This window comes from Heloderma suspectum, chromosome 1 (genome assembly GCF_057233095.1).
Source record: "Heloderma suspectum isolate Gila_16-S chromosome 1, 16-S_ref, whole genome shotgun sequence".
Lineage (NCBI taxonomy): Eukaryota > Metazoa > Chordata > Lepidosauria > Squamata > Helodermatidae > Heloderma > Heloderma suspectum.
Genome location: NC_139458.1, coordinates 186,396,408 through 186,421,273, shown reverse-complemented (window position 1 = coordinate 186,421,273; position 24,866 = coordinate 186,396,408). Strand labels below are relative to the sequence as shown.

The 24,866-nt window shown below is 45.8% G+C and overlaps 2 protein-coding genes across 3 annotated transcripts in view; both read right to left on the bottom strand.

Annotated features, from left to right (window-relative positions):
* Positions 1-693: 693 nt before the first annotated feature.
* On the bottom strand, positions 694-5,002 carry SP5 (Sp5 transcription factor). Of its 2 annotated transcripts, none has more exons than XM_084812545.1 (2): positions 4,747-5,002; positions 694-3,873 (listed from the first exon to the last, which is right to left on the bottom strand). In XM_084812545.1, the coding sequence occupies exons 1-2, from the start codon at positions 4,795-4,797 to the stop codon at positions 2,800-2,802; spliced, it is 1,125 nt and encodes a 374-aa protein (XP_084668671.1). In that variant the 5' UTR covers positions 4,798-5,002; the 3' UTR covers positions 694-2,799. The 2 variants fall into 2 exon arrangements, with proteins under 2 accessions (XP_084668671.1, XP_084668679.1); XM_084812553.1 differs by having other exon boundaries at positions 700-3,873; positions 3,974-5,001.
* Positions 5,003-9,395: 4,393 nt separating this feature from the next.
* MYO3B (myosin IIIB) overlaps positions 9,396-24,866 on the bottom strand; it is a 331,093-nt gene continuing 315,622 nt past the window's right edge. The window contains exon 32 of the mRNA XM_084805223.1: positions 9,396-9,982. The gene's annotated coding sequence lies outside the window, so the exon portion shown is untranslated. The remainder of the gene's footprint in view (positions 9,983-24,866) is intronic.

Here is a 24,866-nt window from a genome sequence, read left to right as displayed (position 1 = left end):
TTAATCTGATGTATGTTCTAGACAGGGGAAATAGTTCACTGATACAGACTAAGAAGAATAGCACCTCTCTCTACAGGCATTTTCATGGCTTATTCTTGATTTTAAAATCCATTTTTTCAAGGTTAACTACCATAACCTCAAACAGATTGCATTTCCAAATTCCCACTTTAAAAAACCTAACCATATATTTTGTACTATCTGTAAGAAATAAGATTTACATATATTTTACTGATGTTACAGTATGTAAAACTATGCAACCATGAAACAATCAGTTAATAATCAATCCCCAAAAGAGTATCTGCAAAAGCTACAGTCACTATGTCTATACAATCTGTAATATGCAGTGGAGAATAAATGCAAGTCCAGAGATAAGTTTTTCCATAATATTCCTGCTGACGTTATTCTATGACTGCTGCTTTCAAGTCTAAATATGAAGCAGAGTATGGATCCAGCTTCTTAATGATAAATTTTGCCAAATGTAAACTACAAACACAATTACACTGCTCTATTTTGAGTGGTAATATCTATGAACACTCCAGTCCTAAAGCAATTCACATTGAAGCTGATATCAACAAAACCTGATTTCAAAAGTATAGTAGGAATGGAATATAAAGTTCATAGTGTAAACATTAATTTTATCCAGTTTCAGAAAACTCCACTCCCCCCACCACACTTGAAATGAGAATGCACATTGATTTGTAGCAAATTCTTTATTTTAAAGGGTAGTTGACAATTTTTTTTTTCAAGAATATGGAATTTTATTTTTGTATTTATATTTATGCAAATGTACAGAGTTTAATTCTGCCAGTGACCAAACATGTTTTACAAGATGAGCACTTATTTGGTGCTACTTCTTTGATAAATGTTTAGAATGCAGAAATAAAATTCACAGCCTTGGAAATTAACAGCAAAATTCTATACATGTCTACTCAGAAGTCCCATTGAGTTCAATGAGACATACTCCCAGGAAAGTGTGCATACTGCATAAGATTGCAGCCTAACTCTGGAATCAGGATAAGAAAAACAATCCTTCTCTTTTCTACCTTTTCCCATTTAAAGCTGGGAAACAATTAAAATGTGAAACAACTTTAGCAGTGTGGTAGGTTGAACATAAATGACCCAGGAAATTGATAAAACAGGTCTATTGTATCAAACTGCCATGTATGTTTTTTTCTAATTCAGCAGGTATATGCAGTTTTTTAAACATTAAAGAGGATCCAGCTAAAGTTAAGCACTTCTATGTCCCACTTAATTTAGTGGAAGTTAAAAATACTTAAACTTTGGCTTGATAGTTCCCATTACGTAAATCTACTGATTTAAGAACTGAACATACACTTCTTCTACATAAGGAACTATCATAATGCATCTCTGTTCCCACTTTTGAATCAAGTATTATTTACCCTGCAGTTTTTAATTGTGCTGCAACTAATAAACACAGTACTATGCTCTTGTCATGTTTGAGTGTTATAACCCTGATCAGCAAGAGCTTCCAGAAATAATTAATGAAGTCAGGAAGAAGTCAGACTTCCCCCTGGATCACAATATATTCCACAATGGGAAACTTAGTGATCTTTGCATTGCTGTGGAAAAGCTGAGAAAATTTAATAAGATGCAGACTGTGGTTCAAACTAATGGGGCACTCACTGAATAAATGGGGGATTGGTTTGTTTGGGCTAAACAAACACTTAAAATGGCCTGCCTTCAGACCAGGGTATTTTGTAAAGCCTTCAGAAGAAAGAAAAGATCAAATGAAACCGACTCAGTGGGATCTTCCCAATATGACCCCAGTGTTAATGTATTTATTTTCACGCTGCAGTTGCATTGCAGGTCGCTTTACAGAAACATCTCATGCTGCAGCCCCCACATGGAGCCAAGGACAAGGGGGTAGGGAAAAACATTTTTATTCAAACAAAGCTATTAAATAAGCTGTACACAAAAGGCTGGTTTTCCCCCCCTAAAGACAGATGAGAAATTTTAATAATGAGAGGAGCCAGACCCTCCATAACCAGGCGAATGCTGCTGCTGTTTCTATTTAAAACAGTAATCCAACCCACGCTGATCAGATGTTTCCAAATGGGGGTGGAACTGAAGTCAACCCTCTGGTGCTGCAGACACCTGGCACTGTGGACCTCATCCTTTGGGGGAGCCTGATCAGTGATGGGATCCCAGAACATCTTCACTCTGGAGCAAAAACAAACAAAAAACATCCGGAGAAAGAGCATCCTTCACAAGACTCAACCCCACAGAGCAGACTTCCAAGGTTAGAGCGGGGCTTCAACGCTCCACTTCTGTTCACCAACTGAGATCACCTCCTGATATTCAGGCCAGGCTTTCGGTCCCAGAGGGCTGGGATCTCCTCGGCTGAAGATCCAAATCCATACAAACTAGCAGAGGGTATCCCCGGAGGCATACCGCTCTTGGATCGGCTAAAGCCGCGAACGTGCACCTGCTCCTTGAAAGGGATCACATCTCCTACAAGCCTCCAAACATGGCCCGCCATTTTCGTGCGAGGTTTCCCAGGTGGGCCTGGGGCTCCCTTCAAACGGCGTTCACGTATGGCCCCTATGAAATGTAGCCCCGTCTCCGCCTCTCGGTTCATCCCAGAAATTTCTAGGTTTGCCACAGTGGGGTTCCCCAGACCCTTCCTCGACAGGAGAACTGCTCTGCTCCAAACAAGCCCCAACGGAATCTAGGTCGCGAATCTGCCAGGGGAGGCTGCGGGGCTCCTGCGGGGCACACCAGGCCCAGGACGACCCCTTCGCCAAGCCAAGGCCGGGCTGGGGGAGTCCCCGCGGCAGGTCACATGTCCCGCGGCGCCTCTCGTTTGACTGCGCACGCGTGGCCGCTGCCCGGCGCTCCGGCCTTGAGCAGCTTGTTCTGGTGCGTCTTGACGTGCTTGGCGAGGTGGTCGCTGCGCATGAAGCGCTTGCCGCACTCGGCGCAGCCGAAGCGCTTCTCGCCCGTGTGAGTCCGCAGGTGCCGCTGGAGCTCGTCGGAGCGCGTGAAGCTCTTGCCGCAGAAGAGCCAGTTGCACACGAAGGGCCGCTCGCCCGTGTGCCAGCGCAGGTGCGCCTTGAGGTGCGACGTCTTGCCGTACACCTTGCCGCAGCCGGGGATGTGGCACACGTGCTGCTTCTTCTTGCCGGGCTCCGCGGCGGCGTCGGGGCCGCTGCCGGCCGCCGCTTGGCAATTGGGGCAGCGGCAGCGGCGGCACCTCCTGGCCGTGGCCGCCAGGGGCGCCTTGGGGTGCAGCAGCGCGGCCAGCTGCGTCTGGTACTGCGCCAGCTCGGAGGGGGCCAACACCAGCCCGCGCTGCAGGCCACCCGCGGCGGCCGCGAAGCGGTGTGCGCAGGCGCCCGGGCCCGGCGCCGCCTGCTGGATGCTCCACCACGGGAGGTCGTCGGGCGCCGGCGAGAGCTGCCTGCAGGGCTGGGCCGCCGGGGGCAGCAAGTTGGAATAGCCCGGCGGGAGGGCCGCTTGGGCGGCGTAGGGCACGTAGGCGGGCGGCGGGCAGCCGGAGGAGAGCCCGCCCATCGGCGGCGGCAGCATCTTGACTGGCGAGAACTCGTAGGGGTACGAGGGGTCGGCCGGGGGCGTCAGCGGCAGCTCGTGGCCGCCCCCGAAGGCCGGCTGCGGGGTGAGCCCCAGGCTGGGCGGTGGGGGCGGCAGGCCGCCCGGCGAGTGGGCCGGCATCTCGCTGCTCCACGGGTGGAAGATCCTGGACGGGGAGCCCAGGCTCGGCTCGTAGGAGACCTGCAGGAAGTCCGAAGGGGCGCCCGACCCGCCCGGCTGCCCGATCCGGCTGCAGGTGGCGGCCAGGAGGGCCAGGGGCGAGTGCTTGGCCAAGTCGGGGGAGGCGCTCGGAGTGCGATCCTGCGGCAGGGGGGAGACGGAGAGAGACAGTTAGTCGCCTCTGCCCAGCCCAGGCCGCCTGGCTTCGTCCCCGCCCCGTTGCTGCGACGCAGCCACTTACCACCCCCTTCTCTCGGTACCAGGCAGGCAGCCTCTCAAAAACTTTACCACTAGTCACAAAGCACCAGTTGCTGAGCACATGGGCGGGGAAGTTTTTCAGAAAAACAGCCCCCTCCGTCTGCTTAAGAAGGATTGCCTGGAGGCAGCATCGCGCAGCCCCCAACACGCCCCGATCCCATTCCCTCCCTCTTTAGATCGGTGTCAGCTCGGCAGCCTCTCAAGCGAAGCGCGCTCGAAGTCACCCTCGCGCCCAGCGGTCTCTTCCTTCCCAGCCTGCCGCTCGCTCTGGAGTACTTCCAATGAGTTGGGCCGGCGCTGGGGAGCGAGGCTTGGATGCAATCGCGCGCCGCAGAGAAAAAGTTTTATTATTTGTTTGTTTGTTTATTTATTTATTTATTTCTATACCGCCCAATAGCCGAAGCTCTCTTTTCTCTTTTGAGAACGGGGCGATCCCTCCAGTGTGCACCAGGCGGGTATTTCTAAGCAAAGAAGTTTCTTCTCAGTCTAGAAGCTTTCCAAAGTTCAGTTCAAAAAAGAAAAGTCCAAAGAGGTCAGGTACGGTACCTGCCGGTCTAGCGGTTCACTCAGCCTGCTTCCCCAGAGGCCTATTTTAGGGGTGCCCCCACTAGCCTGCCCGCCCAGTCCGAGCAACTTGCCCCAAGTTGGTGGCCTCCCTCCAATCTTGTCTCACCTGGGCACTCAAATATGCCCCGGTTGCATTGGTTTATTTTAACGCACCCCGTTGAACCCACTTGAGCTGGAGTGGAGACTGACCTGAAGAAACGCCTGCAGCGAATCGTTCCGCAGGACGGCCACTGCGGCCATGGCTACCGCGTCTGGGGGAAGGAGAGGCCAGGGGGGCAATGCCGCGGCATGGAGTCGCCAAGGGGAAGCTGAAAAACTGCCCAGTTTCCTTCTCTCTTTCTCCTTCCTTTCTCCCCCTGTCTGATCTCGCCTTCGCCCGTCCCACCGAGCTCCCCCTTAACTAGACAGCCAGCCCAGGCGCATCGCGATCTCCGCGGACTGTCTGACTACACCAGGATCACCTCCAAGAATTTGATAAGGACTTTGCTGGGCCGCCAGCCAGTCAGAAAGAAGATTTATGGCTTTGAAGTTTGCCGCTACCCAATCATCAAAGAATAGCGGCTCTTTCAGAAGCGAAAGCAAATCCTTTGAATCCACAAAGCTCCTATGGTGTGTTTGTTGGTCTGGATAAAAGAACTGATTATTGGGGGGGATGGGAAGGGAGGAGATAAAGGCGGGACAATTAATGAAGTAATCACTATGTGGGAAATGTATATACACAAATAATTGGATTTTCTTGATCAAAGGACCCCTTGCTGCCTGGAGACCCTCGCACTCGACATTCAAGGCGTTGCATCATGCTCCACCCCTCCTCTTCCTTTAAAAAAAAAGTATATTACTATTAAGGATGTGTAGCAGAACCCTAAACTGACAATACCTCTTTGTTAACTCCATTGCTATCTTCTTCCAGATCCCCTGCTTGAGTGGATGGCACTCAGTATTTGTCGTAGTCGTTCTTTTTTGTTTTTTAAGTAGTAAAAGTTTACTTAAGTGTGTAACTCCCTGCCTGGCTGCAAAAAAAATTCAGTTTATGATGTGTTCGTGTTTGATTTCCTGGAAACAGAGAATAGAAGTAAGATACCCTCTGCAAACAGCAACAAAACCCGTATTCTTTGGTGTCTGATCCATTACTCTTCCAGAATTAGAGCTTCCGAATTGGAGGTTTAACCTGGAGTGGATTTGCAAATGCTTTGTTCTGCTGCCAACAGCGTGATTTCTCCTCTTGTTAATAGTAAAAGTGTGATTCCTCAAAATGGGTTTTTAAAAGTGATACTAATTTTATTTAATACCTTGAAAGAAGTCCCTAGTTTAAGACCATTATGAAAAAATGTGTTCTGGCAATATATAAGATGCCCCCCCCCTTCCAAAATATAGGGCGTTCTGAACAACTCTCATCTTTAGAGTAGGAAATCTGTGCCAAGTTTGAAAGACTAGGGCTTGTGCCTTGTGTCCCCCAACCGATGTACATTCAAATGAGGGAACCTGAGTGGAAGGGTCGGTGTTACATGACTGTCAGTTGGAGCGAGACCTCCTTTGGTGCTTTTTTTTTTTTTTTTAAACTTCCAAGCTTTTAAGGTGGTGGGTTGGGCTGCAAAGAGCACACTTCCCTGGCAACCATTTCCAGTGAAATCATCAGAAGTTCCTGCTTCCCAAATACTTGTTCGGAAGTGGAGCAGCATAGCAGTCTTTATTGCCAAGGACAAGGATGAAGAAGTTGTAAAGAAGTGATGCTGCAGTCCTGAAACGCTTTCAGTTGAGGTGTAGTTTTTTAAATAGAGGAATCCTAAAACCAGTAGTTTGGGAATTGCGTTTGAATTGCCTTTTGTCTCCGAATCTGGATCGCCTTAAAATCGGATCTATCCTTACTAGACAAGACACGTTTGAAAATACCCGATAACACCAACGGCAGGGGGCGGTTTGGGGGACAAAAGTTCTGGCCGGCTTATATTTCGAGAGTGCGCGAGGCCGCTAGGAGTCTCTGATCGGATTCCCCCCTCGGGAGTTACTGTATCGAGAGAGAGAGCTCTCCTCCGCTTAGAGTCGACTCTTGATTCGATATCAACCTAGTGTTTGGACACGTGCCAAAGGGGGACTTCCCAATGGTGTCTCGGGAAGGGGGGGGCGCGGGCGAGCATAGGCATGGCACTGCTCTGCTCCATCTTCGCAAGCTGACATTTCTGTAACTTTCCCCAGGTAACCTGAGCCGCCCGGCAAGGGTTGGATTCAATTGTATTCGCGTTGCCACTGAAGCCTTCTTAAACGCCCGGCACAGAGAGATCTTTATCTGGCTTTCCTGTACAAACAATCCGTGGCCTCTCGAAGACTTCCAAAGGGTTGTAAGGGCTTGAATCGGATCGGTGTCTTTGAAGGGATTAAAGGGCCAAGTCCTCTCCCACGGCTCCATATGGAATCCCAGGGAGAAGTAAAGCCCCCTCGGCGGGCCTCTGGATCGCTGACGAGCATACACCCACCCACGCATCACATAAACAGCGGGGGGATCTAAAAGGTCCTTGCCTTGTGACTTGCTGCTTAATCAGATCGAGCTTATGGAAATACCGGCAGACGTCAGAAGAAGAAAGGTAGAGATCGATAGAGTCATCCTGATGCGTCTGACCGAATCGCACCGTGACTCTCGCGCATAATGCTGTATAGGCACAAATGGAGTAGTTGTACAGCGTGCGTACATGCTATGTGCGTGTATATACAACGGAATTATATAACACACAGCTTACATGTTGTATGAAAATATGCAATTTTCATCGCCTATGAAAATACCGGCACAAACATAAACCCAAAGCGTCTCCACCCGTTTTTCCTAGCTACTCTGTGAGCCAGAGCCGCATTGATTTCGGTTGTATTTATCTGTCAGCAGTAAAAGAGCGTGGAACATGTTTAGGGCAGGATCTGCGCTCCCCTCCTGGCCCGCCTGCTGCGGCTCGCGTTTTGCTCCCCCTGGCCCGTCTCCAACGGTCGGGTGTGGTTTGGCCCCCTCTCTGAGCAGAGGCGTCTGGGAGGGGAGAGGTCACAGCGGCGTGGGCCTTTGCCGAACGTGCCGCGTCGCTCCTCGGGGCGACCCTTCCGACGAGCTGCAGGCGCTTTATCTCGGGCAGAAGCGACCTCTGCCGAGGGCGCCGCAGCTCCCTCCGGCCCACGGCTGCGTGGCACGCGGGAGCGGGAGAGCGGGCCACGGCGATGCCGCACGGGCGGCCTGGCTCGATTTCCCATTAGCGACCGGGCGGTCTCCGTCCCTCCCTCCCTCTGACGGGAGGGAGAGCGAGCGGGAGCGGGAGCGCGACTTCCCCTGCTGGGTGCGGAGGTTGCGCCGGAGGGGTGAACGCTGAACGGGGGGCGTCTCGGCCTCCTCAAAACAAGGGCCATTGTGATGTGTTGTGTGTCCGTCCGCGCCGTCGGAAGGGTGGGGGGGACCCCCGCTGAAGTCAGGGATGCCCCCGCACCGGGCGCGATCTCCTATTCGCAGGAATAGTCTCTTTGGGTGCGTAATGATAATCCTAGTAATACTAATCCTACCTCTCTCTGGCACAAGACTGCCGAACAAGACCAGGTCCGTTCTTAGTAAGAAATAAAGGCAATTGTTTCAGATCACCTTTGGATGCATAAATCCGTTTACACTTCAAAGCACCTCTGATTTCAGTGTAACTTAACTTTCACGGCAACTTACATGGAATGGGCCTTCCCTATCAAACCGCTTCTCAAAAAGGGGTTTTAACTGGTTCAAATCAAAATTCAGTACCATAGAGCTGGAAAGGTGCAGCCCAACCTGATCCACCTTGCCTTGAAAGTAGGTACGCCAATATAGATGGGATACCAAGTAAGTGGGTGTAGGGCAGCAGGCATGCAGCACAATCCTGTGCATGCCTATTCAGAAGCAAGTCCCATTGAATTCAATGGGAGTCACTCTCAGGAGTGCAGCCTAAGTCTACATGAGTTGGGATTCGTGTTCGTGTTGAGGTGGGGGAAATAGATTCACTGGCTGTATCCAATTATGCTCTTACTTCTAGTAGACCCACTGACTAACTTCAGCCCCATTCATTTCAGTGGGTCAACTCTAATATTTATTTATTTAAAATATTTCTTGACTGCCTTTCAGAGCAAGAGCCCCCCCAAGGGCTCAATGACAATAAAACACATAATTTAAAATGCAGTAGTAAAAACAATACAAACAGCAACAGCAGTAAACATTCTAAAAAACAACAAACAGCATAAAATAAAACTTCGCAATCAACTTCAGCTACAGCCCACTCTGATAAAACAATCAGGAGAAGGCCTGAGTAACACCATAAGTTTGTAGGGTCTTCTTAAAAGCCTGCAGTGATGGGGCCTGGTAGGCCCCCTGATGGCAACTTATTCCAGAGGCGTGGGACCACTGTGGAAAAGTCCTCTCTTGTCTTGGGTAGGCACCCACCTTACGGCCCTCACAGGTGGGCCAATGAGAAGGGCCTCTCTTGCTGATCTTAAAGTGAGGGCAGGCTGATAAAGGTGAAGGCAGTCCTTCAAGTAATTTGGTCCCAAACAGAAAGGCTTTAAAAGTAAAAACTGAAGTGATTGGGCTCAGAAACACTGGTAATCACTGCAGCTGGTGTACTCTAAGAACTTTATGATATCATCTTGCCCCCACCAACACTCTAAATAGGACTATCATTGGATACAACCCCCTGACTTTGGGATAAAGGCAAATTGAACTGGAGAAAACTTCAGGTGACAATAGTGGCTACCTATTTAATTAGTTTTGGAAAAGAAGTCTGTTCCACTCTTCTGAAACCAGATCCTTAATCCAGTGAGGGTCAAAATAACTGCTGTTTTTTGTTTTGTTTTTGTTTGAAAAAGGCCTTAGAAGGTCACAGGACTTTATTTATTTCACAAAGTTGTTTTCAGTTCTCAGAAATTACATAGGTACAGCAAGGCCAAAAATCACCTCAAAGCATTACACAACATCAAGAAAAGAGACACAGCCAGGAGCCAGAGGCTTAAAAACAAATACATTACATCAAAAACAGGAACATTGAGAGAGCCCTTAAATTGAAGCAGAGTCCAGGCAACTAAATATAGAAGAGGACCAGAAGTAACTTTGCACTCATTATTCTCTAGCCCAGGATGCTCACAAGTAAAGGGCAGCAGTAGGATGAAGATTTGCATCCCTCCTTCCAATTTGGCCACAGAGAGGCAAGAAAAATTTCCCTAGTCCAGATTCGTACAGAGTAGATCTGACTGGGGTGGACTGAGACGACAGAAGCAAGGCAAAGCCTGCCCTCCCCCCCTCCCCCAACAGCGGCAGCAAGAGCTGGGGGCTGTGAGTGTGACACAGGTGGCAGTAGCTGATTCAGGCTTCTTGGCGGTGTTCCCTTCCCCAACGGGGCATATCTCATTCCCTTTTTCTTCTTCCTCACCTCACAGGGAAAATGGCAACCTGGAGTGAACAAGAGAGAGAGCAAAGCAAAGGTTAAATTCTCCCTTACGGAGGGGATAGGCAGTGCTCCGAGCCACTCAGCAAAGGGAGAAGAACTTGGGAAGATTTCTGTATACAGCCATATCCTAATCAAAGCAGTACTAAGTAGTATGGCGCATGCGCGCGCGCACACACATGGTTGGATCCAGATTTAATCACATTTAGAGTAGACCCATTGAAATAAATTGAAAATAAGTCATGACTTGCCTATCTATTTATTTATTTATTTATTTATTTCATTTCTATACCGCCCAATAGCCGAAGCTCTCTGGGCGGTTCACAAAAACTAAAACTGGCCTATCTCATTGATTTCAGTGGGTCTAGTCTAAGTGTGATTAAATCTGGATCTAACAGTGCTTGTTGTTAGAATTCGAAGTGCTTCACACTGATAATCCCACTAATCCTGGCAAATTTCTTCAGTATAATCATCTTCATACTGTAGAATGGGGTGGTTGTAATTGTCCCAGTGGTGCAGTTAGATAATTTTAGACTTGGCTAAAAGTACAGGAGGGGAGCTCTTTAGATGGTAAGCCAACTCTGTTGCTTGCCATCTAAACTTTAGATTCTAAAGAATGACCCTCCTGATCATTTTGCTGAGTGGGGCCCAGGGCCTCTGCCCCAAAGGCCTACTCTGACAGCACCACTGGGGTTGGCATGAGGCTGAAACACTAGACAGTAGTGATGTATGCACTTCCAGACAAATGTACACATTGTGGGGCTCTTGAATAGCCAAATACTTCTGACAGAAGCTGTGCACTACCTTGTCCTATAAGAAGTACTTCCTGTGATGTTCTTTGATTTCAATATCCAGCCTCCTAGAACCAATGGACGCCCACTGAGGTACTGACTAAGTAAACAGCTGTTCAGTTTCAAAGAAAGAACTATCTCAGGCTCCTTCAGACCATTATCTGGCCCATACCATTCATGGTAGGGTGTCACAACTTTCCCCCTGACCACCTTTGAGGAGTACAGCAAAGTATGAATCAAGGTGAGCCTTCACAGCAATGAAAACAGGACTGTAAATTGTCTCTGACAGCACACTCTGAAGCATTTGAACACAGAAAACGAGGTGGAAGATAGGAAGCTGCCTTATACGGAGCCAGACCATTGGTCCATCTAGCTCGATACCGTCTGCAATGACGAGTCTTTCCCAGCCCTACCTGGATATGCCAGGGACTGAACTACCTGGGACTGTCTGCATGCAAAGCGTGTGCTCTACCACTGAGCTATTGCCCTTGTACAATACCTTTATTTTCTGGACATTTATCTTATTTCTCTGAGAAGCAGTGTGGTTCAGTGGACTTTGATTTGTATGTGTGGGAGTGAGACCTGTGAGATAGTTTCACATCCTGGGTGGTCTCTTTGGGTAAGTTTCTCTCTCTAACATACACACACACCATCTGCTTCTCAGGTCTACAGTAGAAGAGAGAGTGCCCTGCCTCGAGCTGTTGTGAAGATGAGTGGGACAGGGTTTGTCTGAACACTGAGGACGTACTCCCACAAAAATTAAATCAGAATTCAATGGGGCTTTTAACACAGTCATAATCAAGTCCCATTCTACTGCTTTCAATTATTGCTGGATTGTGCTCTGACAGTTGGATCTAGTATGCACTTGTTGTGAAATCTGGCCTTAAAGTAAAAACACACAATATGCTGCTCTTAGCACTTGTGGAACTCAGTATGCTGGATCAGGATCCTAGCATTAGCGGAACAACATCATGCAATGGATGAAATGGTTGTTCTGCTTGTGTAACATGCCTTCTGCTCACATACAAGGTTCGACGGCATCTTGATCCAACCCTGAATGCCCAGTATAAATTAATATTATGTATATTGTTTCTTCAATAGAGAAGATAAGTTGTGTCAGCTTTGAACTTGTATTAATCTTTTAAAAGTAAATTGCAAAGTTGACTAATAGCACAATCCTCAGGCTTAGATTGTAAGTGTAAGGGCAGGTACGGTCTTATTAATACTGCTCTTTGTAAGCCACACTGGAAGCCTTTTTTTGGCGGAAGAGTGGGGTAAAAATCCTAATACTACTACTATTTTTTTTTTAATTATTACATTTATATCCCACCTTTTTCCTCCTAGAAACCCAAGATAGCTTACATGGTACACAACAACAACAACAACAACAACAACTCATGACTATTCAGAACTCCCATTTGGGTTCAATAGGGCTTCCTCCCAGGTAAATAGGTACAGGATTGCACTGTAAGTTGGACATGTGTCAAAACTAAAAACAACTTAAGAGGCAATCCTATGCATGTTTAGACAGAGAAAAGGCCTACAACTCCCAGCATTCCCCAGCCTGGATTGCGCCCTTAAAAGTTGAAGCAAAAATTAGAGTTGGATGCTTCTATACATTTGAATTTTGCTGACCATTAGATTCCAGTGGCTCTACACCCCCCACTACATAATTGTTAATAAATTACAGTATTCTTATGAGCATGAAATGCTTTGCTATGGCAAAAATAAACTGTTGTAATAATCTATCAGATGTTCCCTTAACATAAGAGAATGTATACCAACCCTACTTTTTTCTTCTGTAACAGCTCTTTAGCCCCAGTCCCCCCCCCCCACACGTATTTGTAGAAAAAGCCAGTACTGGAATTTAGTTGCAGGGCTCATTTTTCAGTCAGTATATCCTGTATTGTGTTTTGAAACACAGTAGCTGCCATTAGTTCATGAAATGCAAATAGCTTTAAAGTTAGCATCCTCATTATCACATCAAACATTCACAACACAGCAATATACACCTTTGTCAACACATGGAGCATTTTAGAAGGAATTTGCATATGGTATATTTTGAAAGGAAACTTTACAGATTACTAATTCTTAGGGGAAATAATGAATCTGCTGGATTTCTGACTTCCAAATCACAGTTTCACAGTGCTAGAGCATCTAATTGCAATCCTATCCATATTTTTTCAGAAGTAAGCCCCACTGTGTTCAATGTGGTTTACTCCCAGGTTAAGGGTGTATTTCGGATTGCAGCCTATGGGTGAAATCCAATGTAAGTCCTACTTAGAGTAGACCAATTGAAACGAATGGGGCCTGAGTTAGTCATGACTAACTTAAATGTTGGATTTCACCCTAAGAGTACAAACTAGTCAGGAGGCCTTAGAGAATCCCATAATATTAGTAAAGAACACCCTCTGTCATTGCATGTGTGGCAACAGCAACTATATTATATTTATTTTTTACTTTATTTAACACATTTTTATGCTGCCCATTGGTTTGCTAACAATCTCAGGGCTAAAACTGTCATACCAAAATAAACACACACACTCAAGCATGTAATGAAATGGTATATAAAACTGACATAGCAGAAACATTTTTTTAAAGATCAGAACAATAAAACTAAAAAAAATCAATATAAATCATTGGCTAAAACCAGCTTAGGTAACAAATTCTGGCTTTTATTTTATACTGTAGTTTTAAACTTCTATGTTGTATTTTATCATATGCATTTTATGGTTTAATTGTTGTGAACTGCCCAGAGAGCTTCAGCTATTGGGCAGTATAAAAATGTGATAAGCAAACAAACAAGGACTTCACCTGGCGGTAAAGGGACATTACATTCAGCACCAATGACATTCGGCAGATGAGGTGCCACCACGGATAAGGCCCATAACATAATACGTAATACCATCACTAATAAGTATAGCAGGGCAATGATTGAACAGAATGAAAAAAGGTCTGGTGCTAATAGATTTCATTTGTCACATTTATAACTCACCCTTGTTTCCAGGAGCTTAAGGTAATATACATGGGATCATTTTAATCTCACAATAAACCTATGAGTAGTCTAGGCTGATATATAGTGACTTGCCCAAGCAGTGGCAACCCCAGCTTTTGGAGGGCCCTTGGGCAAGACCTAGGGAGGTGGTGGGCTCTCCCACACTGGAGGCGTTCAAGACGAGGTTGGACAGCCACCTGTCAGGGATGCTCTGACTTGGATTCCTGCACTGAGCAGGGGGTTGGACTCGATGGCCTTGTAGGCCCCTTCCAACCCTACTATTCTATGATTCCATGAAGACACCCTCACTGGCCCCCTCCCTCAGCCAGTCTTCTTTCTCACTGCCATTGTCCCCAGCTGCTGTTGCTCCTCATCCTCTTTCTCATCAGTGCTATCACTTGCAGAGAGCCAGTGAGCAAGCAGGCAGTGGGATCTACTGCTCCTCCTCCTCACCACCACTATTGTCTGGGCCAGAGCGAGAGGCAAGTAGGTTGCACCGGTGAGGAGGAGGAACAACTTCAGGGGGCTCTTGGCAGCGGGCCCCTGCTGGGGTGGAGCTTTTGGCAGATGCCCAACCTTTGACACTGGTCCTGTGCCCTAGGCAAGCTTCGTGGCAGAGTGGGATTTGAACCAGGGTCTCCTCAGCCCAAGCCTGTCATGTTCTCCTATTACTCCACACTGGCTCTTTTGCTTTGCCTTAATACCATTAAGAACTTCCACTGCATTTGGCAGACGTGCAGCACAATCCGATGCACGTTTACTTGGAAGTAAAGCTGGTCAGCAAATGCCGCAGAATGAAGCAGAAGAAAAGATTCCACCTGACTGCGGTAGGAGATATCAATTTTGAATTCTTCTGTGTGAAAACTCCCTGCAGCAAAAAACTATTGTAGCAGGGAGAACATTTCTAGACCCACTCCCTCTCCGCTATGCTAGTTTACTACATACAGGGATTAACTTTTTAAACATACAGGAGCATTCTCCTACTGCAGATCAAAGTGGCACAATCCATTTTTGTTGTTGTTCAGTCGTTAAGTCATGTCCAACTCTTCATGACCCCATGGACCATAGCACGCCAGGCCTTCCTGCCCTCCGCTCTCTCCCAGAGTGTGCTCAAGTTTCCACGGGGTTTTCTTGGCAAGAATACTGGAGTGGGTTGCCATTTCCTTCTCCAGTGGACCACATTTTGTCAGAACTCTCCGCCACGACCTGTCCGTCTTGGGTGGCCCTGCACGGCACAGCTTATGGCTTCAATGAGTTAGGCAAGCCCCTTCGCCACAACAAGGCAGTGATCCATGAAGGGGACAATCCATTTTACCACCTCAAAATTCTTCCACCTCATTCCCTTCATTCTGCTCCTTGCACACAGACCTAGCTTAAAGTCTACTGGGGCTTAAGTTCCACTGAGGATGTACATTTACATCCCAGGTAAATGTACAGAGGATTGAAGCCTATGCAAAAAACAAACTATTTTCAGGAGCCTATTATTCTTTAGAATATTATCTACTGATCACTTGGGAATTACAAAGTTATGTTGCCGGCTATCATTAACTGAGCTCCACGTTCAGAACAAGACCATTCACATCCCAGAAGCAAAACTGTTTGTATGACAGTAATACATCATTCTTAAACCAGGAGATCTCAAAAGTTGCCTCTTGCTTTTGAAATGTCTCACCAGAGAAGCTCATCTTAAGAAGTTGAGAGCCCTGTTTCAGGAAGCCTCTGGCACAGGAACAGAACAAAGCAGTATGTTAAAAGTTTTGCTTCAGTTTCCGGAGTTACCTTATCTTACAATCAGGAGAGTGGAACTAACTTCCCACCTCAACCCTTTGACATGCTGCTTACCTCCTAACAGGAGGGTCCGTTCTCTTAGTGGATTTTATAGCTATTCTGGGCAGGCCCCCTTTAAGGATTACTCTGTATTTTATGGTCCTCACAGAGGCTCTGAACACAGTGCCTGTAAAAGTTAGCCACTTCCTCCTTGTAGGACAGCTCAGCTATCACGAGTCTCACACAAACTTCACATAGCTCTCTTTCTGAAGAATGTCTTCTTTATGTTTGCTATTATCCTACTACCTACAAGGATTTCTTGCTTTCACCATTGGGTTGTTCTTCCCCTTGCTTTTGCTAAGGATATATATATACTAGCAATTCCAGTGGTTTGAATTTGGAGAACAAACATATGGGCATGATGCAGATTTTGGTGCGTCCAACTGGGCTGATGGAAGCAGACTTCCCCGCTCCCTTTCTCTCCATGGCAGCCCCTCCAGCCCCCTGAAAATGCTACTCAGACGGTCAGGGGACCCTGCTGAATGGGGTGAGTTGTGGTGCTGTGGGGGGGGAGGGATCCTCCCAAATTGGGCAGAAGCACCTTCTGTGAGCGGAGCCCTTCTGTCAATGGAAGGCGGATCCTAGAAAGCTGAGTCAAGTATTTTGGAAAACAGTGAAAAAGTCTGAAAATACATGGCAATCACTCTTTGACAACTGTTGAGGGACCTTATAAGAAAATGTATTGTTTCAGTTCCTTTCTACATTATGACTCACGGCATGTTACTAAATAAAATAGTTTTAATAAAATGATAATTATATAATATTAATAGATACAATAATTATATCGTTTGGAGAACTGAGGACAAGAGAATTGCTAGCTAAGGCCATTATGTATGTACATAGGGAGGGGTGGGTGTGAATGTGCAATGTTCCATCTGTCTGCAGTCTGAAGAGGTATGGCAACATACATCACACGAGCAGATCAGGGAGCTCGGCTGTAATAGCCCCTTCACTGTCCTGTGTTGGCTCTAGTCTCACATACGTAATAGATGAACCCTGGATTGCCTCTGAAGAAAGCACCACCATGTGTGACAAATGCACATGCGCATTCCACTGTATGTCCATTCAGTGGAAAGCTGTGGCCAGTTGTGGCCTTCCACCCCCAGTAGATGAGGAGAGATCGCTCTGCAGTACGTGACAGTGTACATTTTATCTGGATAGGAAAATCGTAATGTCTGAAGTGGCCCAAAGTATGGGTGGAAAGATGTTGCTCAGCCTTCCCCAACCTGGTTCCCTCCAGATATTTTGGACTACAGATTCCTTAACACTGGTCATGCTAGCTGGGGCTGATGGGAGTTGTAGCCCAAAACAAATGGAGGATACCAGTGGAGATAGATTAAAAATCCTCTAACATGCTTTAAGAAATGTCTAAAAATTTTAAACCTGAAGTAGAGCTTCATAAGTGCTCCAATGCATACATAGTGCCAGGGCTGGCCTTAGGAGTACGAGAGCTGGGTGGTTGTCCGGGGCGCCAAGCTGAGATAAAGGAAGCACTAAAATGAGCTCAGTGGCTGTGGTTTTTTTAACGTACTGTCCGCAGTGAGCTAGGGTGGCAAAAAGCAAGTGTCCGTAACCTTTCTTTCAAGGTTCTACAGCTTGTTTGGGTACTAACTACAAAAATGATCTTCCTTCAGTCAGCTTGAAAGTATTCTTCCCCCAATTTCCACTTTGATGTCATTTGTGCTAGGTAAAAAACAGGAGAACACAGCTTTACTTTGAGGCAGCATTACCGAGCACTTCGCACTTCAGGTACTGGAAACAGCATAAGCACTCTATAAATACTAATAAAATAAAGCCATAAGCAGTAAGAGCTCAGCTGGATACCTTTTTTATGTATAACTTTTCTTTATTATTTTTAAAGATAAAAAATAGATATTCTAAGATACAGAATGCTTCCCAAAAGATAGGAACTGCTACAAAACAAAAAAATATTATAGCAAAACCTGTGATAACTCTGCTGTGTTGCATAGTCCGTGGCCACTTCTCAGAATGTGGCTTTTCGAACTCTGGCTTGGGCAAACTGTAGCACAGTGGCGGAGAGATCAAGGTTTTGAGCAATGTCATTCTTGATGGACATCACACTTGCACCAGGTCCCATAAATCCTCTGGGTGGCCCTACAAAACTGACTACGGGGGTGGGACACCAAAGGCACTCCTTGCCCAAGGTGCTGTTTATCCTAGGGCCAGCCCTGCTGGTGCTTTTGTTTTGTTGGGTAGCCCCATTCAATTCAGTGGAGGGAGCAGATCTCTGCGCAAAAGGATCGCATGCATCAGAACTCCCACGACTTTAAGAACCTGCTGAGCTAGATATAAATTTTCTGGCTGCACCAGCTTTCATCTCAGTGGCACATTAAGTGATACCGCTACCTTTTTTTACTACTTGAAAAAATTATAAACACATTTTAGAGCGATCCAAGTGTGTCTCAATCTCGAGTTAATTTGTTATAAAAGGCAAACCCTTTTGTGCAATCTGGTAAATCCCACAGGGAGATAATTCATTCCAGCTGAGAATTGCGGTTTACCACAGAACAGAAGAAAGTTCAGTGGAGAAGGCTTCTCTCGCCCCTCCCCCACAAGAAATGCCAACACTGGATGCTAGAATTGTTTACCTATAAAACAAAGATGCAGGTAAGTATCTGGGAAACTGTGTGGGAAATCAGCATACAACGGAAAGTATACTTTGGTAAGCATGAACAATTTGTCATGAGCTTATAAATGTGATCACCTGGATGGCAATGGATCATCCTAAGACTCGGATAACCAAATCTCTCTGCTAGGGATCAGCAGCTGGACACCCTAGGGCCAAATCAGACCCGCCGGTGGTTACTGCCTGCTTGCCTCCCAGTTGCCACAACAGGGCCAGGAGAGGTGACTCACTGGAGTTAGTGGTGGCTGCTGCAGTTTGACTCTCCTTTCCATACACCCCTCCCCGCTGTTGCCTTCAAAAGCAGCCTGCAACTTCCAGAGAAGGAGAGGGTGGGGAGCTGGACTGGGTTTGTGGCTTGCAGTGACTTACAGTCCACTTTAAGGGCAGGGATGAGGCCTGGGTTGCCACCTTCCCCCTCTTAATGCAACTCTCTCATAAAACCAGAGAGAAGGAGCAAACTTTTATGTGGCAATTTTTACTGTATTAAGGCTGAGGGTTTTACGCCGCTTGCAGATGAGGCCTTTATCCCACTCTCACCCTGTCTCATTCACAGAATTTTATGAGGGGTCCAGACAGTGTCTTCTACTTGTAACGCTCCCATGTTTTTCCACAGCTGCTTCTGACTTTTTTTTAACCATGGAAAATGCGTTACGGAAGCAAAGGGGTAGCACTAGGAGCCCTCCATCCGAAAGCACCCTTATTTGGAAGTAAAGCCCCTTTCTTGGATTCAGCATGTGAAGGGGCCTCTATACGTACCGCTGGCTCTGGCACCAAAGTTGGGCAACTACCCCTGACCCCGCCCCCAATGTCAACACATTCAGGGCCAGCGTAAGACATTTTGCTGCCTGTGGCAAAGGACAAAACGGCACCCACCTCCACTCCAAGCATAGAAGCCAACCGGACTAGCAGTTGAATGTTATTTCAACATTAATGACAAGACAGCTAGCGGTGCAGCTAGGTAATGTTACACCCTGAATTAATGGAACTTATGGGGGCCCCCTTTAGATGGCCACGTAGATGGCCACAACAGTATGCTTCAGTTGTGAAGCACACAGCTCACATTTCTCCCTCCCCACAACCTCCATTTATCATTCCATGCTTTAAAGGTGCTTCTACATTCCGGATACATTAGAATAATAACAACAACAAAACTGTTTGCCAACCCTGATAAAATAAATACTCTGAGTATGTGCAGTTTTGCATTTTAAACTCTCTTGACTCCTTGCACCATCATGACTACAGAAATAAAATGGAGTTTGCTTCTGAACCTGCTGCCAGTGGTGTGGTGGTAACTGTTGAAGTGCAGGCGCTCATCGTGACAGCCCCCAGAGCCATGCCCCCAAGGAGAGCCCCCAAATGCAGGCTGCTGTGTTGATCCACATCAACTAACCAGTTCTAGCACTTTTCATCTCCACCAGGAGCAGGTCTTTTGTGCAGCAAATGGGTCTTAGTTCCCCATTCAAGACCAGCCCCCCCCTCCCTACTTTGCATTACAACAGGGAACAATGTCTTGTTGCTGGGAAAATCCATTCCCCCACCCCAGCTACTGTGAGGATTGCAACTAAACTCAAGAGGGAACAGGGAACTCTGAGGGGGCTGGCAGCTGATGCTGGAGTCCCTGCTAACACAGAAGTACCAGCACTGCGCTCCAGTGGGTCCTGGCTCCTCTACACTACTGCCTGCTCCTCTTTGGATGGCCCTTTGGGGGCCCCTTGAGCTATGGGGCCTTGGACTTTGATCTGAAGGACCAGCCCAGGCCGCATCCCTGGAGACACTGAAAATGCCTTACCCCACCTGGTAGGGAAGGAGAACCAAGCATCTTTAGTTATGTTATAGAAGTTAAAATGATGTTTCAGTGACTGTCCAAAATGTGGTGAAAGTTGATATTCACACACATAAATGCATTATTATAACACACAGTACCCATTATTTGGGAGTATTTTAGATGGACTACATGAACCATTGGGCCCATTCCAAGTGCACTATTCCATGATTCTGAACTGTCAATGTAATATAAGTGACACTGAATATAACTGTTTTTTCTTTTGTAAATAACACAAAGTCATTTTTGTTTAGCAAATCATGTGCCATGTAAAATGCCCACAGATTGACTGCCACACAACCAGGAGAATCGGATAATCCCATGGGATACAGTACCATTTATAGTCTGATTACAGCCCTCAGCATTAATCTGCAACAAAATAATCTCACTAATCACATTCACTCCACTCTAATAAAGGAATTAATGTGTTCAGCCCTAAAAATATTATTTCAACATTGTGACACAGGGTACAAATCTTCACAGAAATCACAGCTTGTTTTGCTAGCCTTTTGGTGGGGATGACTATGAGAATAAAAGAAACGTTCCTGGATTATTACTTTAGTCATCTGGAAGTGGAGCAAATGAGACTTGCAAAGTTTGTTTCTGTTGTCAGTGTTAAATGCTAAGACTCTCAACAAATTGAGAGTGGGAGGACATGCGTTGGATTGCGCTCCTTACTTGAAAAGGCATTTATCTGCTTTATTGTTGCAATTTATTAAGGACAAATAATCTAGGGCTTATAATAGGCCTGTAGGCAGAACAAAGCCCTTGTCAAAGGAAAAGGGTAGCCGCTCAGCTGGGAAGCATGTAAATGTGCAAAAAACTGTCCCCTTCAAAGACACCACCAGCCATGCTTTTTAAATAAAACACCTCTTGCACAATTGAGACTTGCCACTTAACTGTTGCATTGAGAATATTAATTTCATTTGTAAAAAAAATGAAACCTTACTGAAGAAAAAGCAATGGAGAAACAATAACTCTTTAAAAAAAAAGATCCCATGCCACCAGAAGCAGGAAAAGAGGTCGTGTAATACCGAGGCTTCTTGTATCAAAACTCTCAGTAGCATGTGCACGTTCAGAAATGCCGCTGCAATGACATTTGAGATCATCAAGTTATACAAGTTGATCTATTTATCTTGGTTGGTCGCTGGAACCTTAAAGAAGTTCTGTCTAGCAGATAAAAATAGGCCATTTTGACCATTATTTCATCATATGCTCACGCCTTCGAAACCAAGTCAATTTATCATTCCACAGTTCATTTAAGATTTCTAATTAGATGCCTCCTTTACAAAGGCTGAAACTGAAATGACAGATAAAGATAACAAGTGTTTCCATATGCTGGCATACTTGAAATTTATTTGTCGCTAGAAAACAGGCATTTTCAGATCATCAAGGCAATATCCTCAATTAGATTCTCCCCTTTCACATTTTTTTCAAGGTCTCTGACTTTCTTGCTTGGCAAAGACAACTGGGACAGATTTCTTGATTTTCTCCCTTTCCCCTGTAGCCTAAAAGCTCTCAGGCCCCTACTTCCCAAACTGCTACCACCAAAGAGCTTATTAAATGGCTGAAAAAGACAGCTGGTCCCACCATCTGTTAAACTGTTTTTCAGGGGCCAAATGAAACAGGTTACACCTTCAGCCATGCCAAGTTTTTCCAATACTTCTCCTGCCTCCCCGCACTGCTTCTTCTGACAGCCTGTGGTGGCCTAATCTGAATTTCACGCTCTGATTTTGCTCTTGCTAATGTGTGAGCTTCTTATGTGAGCTTCTCATATAGTTGCCCATATTACTTTTCAGGAACAAAAGCCTCCTTTCAGTCAAGCTCATTTGCAATCCACAGAATCCTGGCTTTTGGAGTTTCCCTTTTGCAGCAGATACTGTATCATAAAGGAAACCCACAGAGAACTCATATCTGACTTCCCTTTTAAAGGGACCCAGACAAGGCCAGGAGCAATATCAGTCCTTTTGCAGAGGATTTTTCTATAAATGTTAATAGGGGTAATTCAGATGGACCAACAAAGACAGGGTCTGCCACGCACTGCAGGTGTGTGTATGTGTGTGGGGGGGAGGGGGGCTTGAAACAAAAGGGACGCTAACCCTTAATAGTATTTTTGTCATTAACAATTCTTTGATGTTCACACTCAAGGCTCTCTTTTATCTGGTAGGGTGGGATTCTCTCCCCCCACCCCCCTCTTCCTTAACATGCGGTGCAACTGAATCTTTACTCTTCCTTCTAGCTTGTAAAGACCTCTGCAAAATGTTTATGCTAAGCTAGTTTCCACTGGTATCTTTGGATATTACGACCAAGTAAAATGAGAGAAAGTTGGTAAGGTTATTATTAAAACATCAATAAGTTCTAAGCATTAAGCCAGAAGATCAGATCAATAAAAAGTAGCACTTAATGTTGCTTTAATAAGGGTGAGTTCCCTATACTAGGTCTTGGGGATTAACTTCACTGTAACCAAAGTGGTGTTTCTCATACAGCAGCTCTGAGGATATGAGTACTGTGTTTTGCTTGCACTCATTAAGAAATACTAATTGCAAATTAGATTGATACATTCCTGTATTTTAAAGAGAGCTCTCATAATGGAAGAAAGTTTTAAGAAAGTTTTGCTTTTAGAAAAGAGACTTTTCTTCCAATCCACTTCTGATGGCCTCTAGCCAATAGGCTCTCGATGGAGCTTCTCTATGTCCATCTGATTCCTTTATCTTCGCGACATACTCAGATATATGACTGGAAGGAAATGCACCAAAGTACCAGACAGGTTTTCCAGACAGACACTGAATGTACTGCTAAATGGATTTACGTCAGCGTGGGGAACCTCTGGCCCATGAGCCTAATGTGGCCTCTCAATCTGCTCTCCCCAGGCTCACCAGCCCCACTCTGGATTACTGATATTATTTACTCCATCCTACTCTGTCCCCCAACTGCAAAACCAATAGGGGGAAACCTGGCACAAGCTGGGGAGGAGAATGCAATGTCCATTATTGTATACCGAACAAAAGTAAGAGTTCTATCCATAACTCTGCCCACTTTTGGCTATGGCCCCACCTATGTTTGGCTCTGGCCACTCCTGCTACTGGAATGAGGACTCCAGCATATTTCAACCAAAGTAATGCAGACCTTCAGGAAAAAGGTTCCCCACCTCTGGTTTATGAGCTACCAGTTGTCCCAATATTTTGCTCTCTGATAGTCTGTAATACTGCCATACTGTGAAGATTTATCTGCATGTTCACAGCCGTAGCACCTAGCCCTTCAGTATTTGCTTCTACAGGGCCACTCTCTTGAAGAAGAGCCATAAGCTGCAAGAAATGTGAAGTGGACCAGACTGTGACACTGCACTGAAGGGAGAATATAGGTGGAACAAAACCATGACCTCTGACTCCTGCATTTTTGTTTTTATAGTGTTAGCTTCAGTTATGTCTTAGCAACATCAGGCTGCAACCCTAGAACAGTTACTTGAGCATAATCCCTCTTGAACAGGGTAGGCCTTAGTTCCAAGTAAACAGGTGTAGGGCCAGGATACAAAGCTGCTGTCTTATGCTTACTCACAGGGGAGGTGTCATGGAGCTCTGTGGTCAAGTAAGCATGCTTAGGATTGGGCTTGAAAGATGTTACCAAGCTTCCCACAGATCCTTAACTTTAGCGCTTACTGAAAAGCCACGCTAATGACTGTGCTAGTTATGGCCTCCGTTTCAACATACAACTCTGCCAGAGCACCTCCTATGTAACCTACATCACTCCACAATCTACCACCACCGAGCTCCAACGCGGCGTTGATAGCTGACTTGGTTTTATATAACTCCTGCAGATTGGACTGTCTAAATCTCACTGGTTCATGCTATCTTCCCTTATCTCTTCACTAATGTCTATAAGGACTGTCTAGGCTTGCGGAGGTACTTGCTAGGGAGAGGGGAGGAAAGGAATTCTCCTCCTGATGGTGCTACCTGTGTCATCATCCTTCACTGTGTCCACATCTTAAAACTCCCTGGTAGAGGCTGCCTATCATGGACCCTGACTGTACACATCATTGGCAGGCATATGCAATAGCAACAGATTTAATTCCCATCCCCACTAAGAAAATGAGCTGATATTGCAAAGCCATGTAGAATTCCTGGTTTTCTCAGGCACCACACAATGGAAGGGAATGAACAATTTGTGAACTTAGAACAGGGTTTCATTCTTTTTCTAGAATGACTAAACGAATCAATCAAATACCAATTCAGATGGGCCAATCTATACTTTTATGTGGTCAGGTCACATGATGCCATATACCATAATTTGACAGGAAAAATGCAAAATCAAATAAGATGATATTCTCATGGGAATATGAACTTGTAATAGCTTTTATAGTATTTGTTTGGTACAAATGTCCTATTGACTTACACCTTAGTTAAGAGCACCTTGGAGTCATTTTAAAGTCAATAACGAGGTTTCCTAAGCAAAGAAATTCAGTTTCATTTTATTAGGTACACATATTTCTAATATATAGAAAATCATAACAATATCAATTTTTGTTGTTGTTGTTCAGTCGTTCAGTCGTGTCCGACTCTTCGTGACCCCATGGACCATAGCACGCCAGGCCTTCCTGTCCTGCGCTCTCTCCCGGAGCGTGCTCAAGTTCATATTCATTGCATCCGTGATGCTATCTAGCCATCTCATCCTCTGCCGTCCCCTTCTCCTTTTGCCTTCAGTCTTTCCCAGCATCAGGGTCTTTTCCAGGGAGTTTTCTCTTCGCATTAGGTGGCCAAAATATTGGAGCTTCAGCTTCGTTATCTGTCCTTCCAATGAGCACTCAGGGTTG

Excerpts from the sequence above, each read along its gene's own strand:
- SP5 (XM_084812545.1), bottom strand. The coding sequence starts at position 4,797 with ATGGCCGCAGTGGCCGTCCTGCGGAACGATTCGCTGCAGGCGTTTCTT. Across the intron at positions 3,874-4,746 it reads CGCTGCAGGCGTTTCTTCAG|GATCGCACTCCGAGCGCCTC; the intron begins GTCAGTCTCCAC and ends CCCCTGCCGCAG.